General features: G+C 38.9%; 1 protein-coding gene across 2 annotated transcripts in view; it reads left to right on the plus strand.

Moving 5' to 3' along the window:
* The first annotated feature begins 2,339 nt into the window (after positions 1–2,339).
* The window catches only part of LOC110461498 (coiled-coil domain-containing protein 40-like), a 92,046-nt gene continuing 90,619 nt past the window's right edge, over positions 2,340–3,766 (plus strand). For both annotated transcript variants that reach the window (XM_021514977.1, XM_021514978.1), the window contains exon 1: positions 2,340–2,406. In XM_021514977.1, coding sequence (XP_021370652.1) covers positions 2,387–2,406 — 20 coding nt within the window. In that variant the 5' untranslated portion in view covers positions 2,340–2,386. The remainder of the gene's footprint in view (positions 2,407–3,766) is intronic.

Here is a 3,766-nt window from a genome sequence, read left to right on the forward strand (position 1 = left end):
TACGAAATTAGGTCCCTTTTGCCCAAGATAGCTCCAGACTAAATTCGGATAATATCCCTTAATCCCTATGGTAGGAGAAGGATTATAAAGGTTTTACCTCTATTTCCCCTATTGCCCCCCCTTTCAGGTCCCAGGGGGGCCACACCCACCGTTTATACAAAATTGGTTCCCCTTTACCCAAGGATGCTTCAGACCAAATATGGAACAAATCCTTTCATTCCTACAGAAGAAGAAGGATTTTAAAGAAAATTTGCTATGTTTCCCCTATTTGGCCCCGCCCTTCAGGCCCCTGAGGGGCCAGACCCACGGGTTTATACAAAATTGGTTTACCATCACCCAAGGATGCTTCAGACCAAATATGGAACAAATCTTTTCATTCCTACAGAAGAAGAAGGATTTTTAAGAATTTGCTATATTTCCTCTATTAGGCCCCGCCCCTCAGCCCTCAGGGGGGCCACACCCACCGTTTATACAAAATTGGTTACCCTTTACCCAAAAATGCACCACACCAAATATGGACCAAATCCTTTCATTCCTACAGAAGAAGGATGATTTTAAATAATAATTTGCTATGTTTCCTCTATAGGGCCCCTCCCTTCAGGCTCCTGGGGGGCCAGACCCATGGTTTATACAAAAAAATTGGTTCCCCTTCATCCAAGGATGCTTCAGACCAAATATGGAACAAATCCTTTCATTCCTACAGAAGAAGAAGGATTTTGAAGAATAATTTGCTATGTTTCCCCTATTTGGCCCCGCACCTCAGGCGCCTGGGTGGCCAGACCCATGGTTTATACAAAATTGGTTCCCCTTCACCCAAGGATGGTTCAGACCAATTATGGAACAAATCCTTTCATTCCTACAGAAGAAGAGGGATTTTAAAGAATTTGCTATATTACCCCTATTGGGCCCCGCCCCTCAGCCCCCAGGGGGGCCAGACCCACAATTTATACAAAATGTGTTCCCCTTCCCCCAAGGATGCTTCTCACTAAATTTGGTTAAAATCTGCTCAGTCGTTCATGACTAGTAGCGTTTTATAGGAAAAGTTGACGGACGGACGACGAACGCTGCGGTATGGCATAAGCTCACCATGGTCCTTCGGACCAGGTGAGCTAAAAATTAAAAAAATATTTTCTTATTTATGTGTAAGTATATATTAATATGTCCTTTTAAATTACATGCTGGTCCTGACAATCAGGTTCTGGTATTAGTGTGACCTGCTATCTTACGTTGTAATTGTCATTGATTCTTATATTTTAAGTAGTACTAGTCATTGGTTGCATGCATGCTATTCATGTTATCTCTTTCTCATTGGATATTGATGCCCCTGCTAGGGCATTTACACTATATCACATGTATATATTATGTAACAGGGTTTGTACAGGCTTTGAAAAGTCCTGTCCCTCAACTGAGGAATAATCCTGTAGTTATGCGACATAACCTTGTTCACAACATGCGTATGAGAGAAACTTCACAGTACCACCTGACCAACAGGTAAACAGTTGTCCGCTCGTGGGTTAGGGTTAGGAGACCACCAAATTATACATATTTAAATAAATTCTTAGCATAACTATGCGAGCTTTTACATACCCATCTATCTCACACTTTACTATAGCTGCTTACTAATGTTAACTATATTTAGGAATTCGACTGCTTATATTTCTATACGAGTTACTTCCCTTCCATCGCATATAATGCAAAACCATGCATAATTATATCGATGTATTCTCGGTACTTTGTAATGGTAAGATCGACTTAAAATGTTCTCTTGGGTTAGTTTTGGATGTACATATTGTATTAATTGGTTAGAAGCTAATAAAGTGAAAATATTGATTGTTAAACAATTTCCTGGGCGTCCAAAAACCATCCTTGGCAATGGGCACTCATTTGGGTCGCGTATGTTATTGTTTTCTTCTTGTTGTTTTCTATTAAAAATCACTAAAAATTGACTTTTCACTTGAGACAGTAATTTATTTTTTACTTCCTCAAAAAACGACACCTGGGAGGCTAGGTCCCTATTTCAGGCACTGTAAGATATAACATAACAATGACTGATATTTAGAAGTGGCCTGCTCAGAATAGTTCCAATTCTTTTATGGTTAAACCCAAACGCATGAAGGATATGCATTAAAAGGTTACGTAAAGCAAACGACTTACCAAGCATTTCCTCCATCATATCACAGAAAATGTTGATGAAATCGTGATGTTATTTCTTTCGGAAATTCATCTAATTATAGATTAGATGTAACGACATCTTTGATTGGTTGACATATAACTTTCCGGTGCCTCTGAGATTATCCAGTCAAATAATATGAAAGGTCTAGAAAGTATCGAATATAAATTACCCACAGTACTTAATAATGTTATTTCCTGCTTAGCAACAAACAACATGGCAGACCAAGAAGAGAGGTAAATAGTTACTTATATTATACTTTATACGTAGATATCCCATTGTAATATTTTGCAAGACCAAAGTTTCACGAAATAAGGAATGTTTCAGATTTTCCATAACCCCATTCATTGTTTGGGTCGTTCCGTACCACCGGCACCGGCAATCCAGTCAGTACAGTACACCAAAATGGAACACTTTTTAAGAATAATAATAATATTTCCTATTTATACGTTTCTGAAAGACCAAAGTTTTTACTGAAATGAGACAATACATGTATTTAGCCTTCATTGCATGTATTCCTTGGGTATCAACAGCGCGTGTATCTATTGATAGAGCTTATTAAGGTATTCCATGTATAATAAACATTTTTTTTGGAAGTGAAAAAAAAGAATTAAAAAAAATCCACACACGCGAGTTAAGTATTTCCCAAATTTCTGTGAACTTTTACCGCAAATTTTTCCAGTTTTGATGCATTTTATATAAGTACACTCCACTGGGGCCACTTTCTGTTCAAAGTCCAATTAAATAACAAAAACCTTCCATTTAAAATTCAAATTTGTGTACTCCATTTTCATGGTAAATGGTGGAAAAAATCCAAATTTTACCGTCCAAATTTTGAAAAAACATGTATATTTACAACCCCTACATCTATATAGTAATGACCACCTTCATCTATTTGAAGATCATGTCATGTGATAGTGGGTGCTAGGCCAAGAGAAGAGAAAATAAAGATAGTGAAAGGGAATATTTATAAGTATGGGAGGTAGAATTGTTTTTTGTTTAGGGACAGTTTAAAGCAGTCAAAAGAGGTAATGGAGGTTATATCTGGAGGCAGGTTATTCCAGTCTACTATGGTACGAGGGAAAAAGGATTGTTGTCGTACCTGTGTTCTACATGAGAGTGTTTGATATGAGTTCTGGGGTGTGCAACATGTGTCTTGTGTGGCGGGATGGAGGTATGAGTTCGTCTTTTTAGGTCACCTGAGACAGTCTCAAGTGACCTATTGCGATCGCCTTTTGTCCGTCGTGCGTCCGTAAACAATTTACATTTTCGACTTCTTTTCCAAAACCCCTGAACCAATTTCAATGAAATTTTGCAGGGACCTTCCATGGACAAAGGTCAACAAAAATGGCGGCCGGTTTAGTCCCAAGCCCCCAGGGGCCTGAGGGGCGGGGCCAAAAAGGGTCAAATTGACTAAAATTCCAAAAATCTTCCTCTCCAAAACCCCTGAACCAATTTCAATGAAATTTTGCAGGGACCTTCCATGGACAATGGTCAACAAAAATAGTGGCCGGTTTAGTCCCAAGCCCCCAGGGGCCTGAGGGGCGGGGCCAAAAAGGGTCAAATTGACTAAAATTTCAAAAATCTTCTTCTCCA

Source organism: Mizuhopecten yessoensis, unplaced genomic scaffold, assembly GCF_002113885.1.
Source record: "Mizuhopecten yessoensis strain PY_sf001 unplaced genomic scaffold, ASM211388v2 scaffold10629, whole genome shotgun sequence".
In the NCBI taxonomy this organism is placed as follows: domain Eukaryota; kingdom Metazoa; phylum Mollusca; class Bivalvia; order Pectinida; family Pectinidae; genus Mizuhopecten; species Mizuhopecten yessoensis.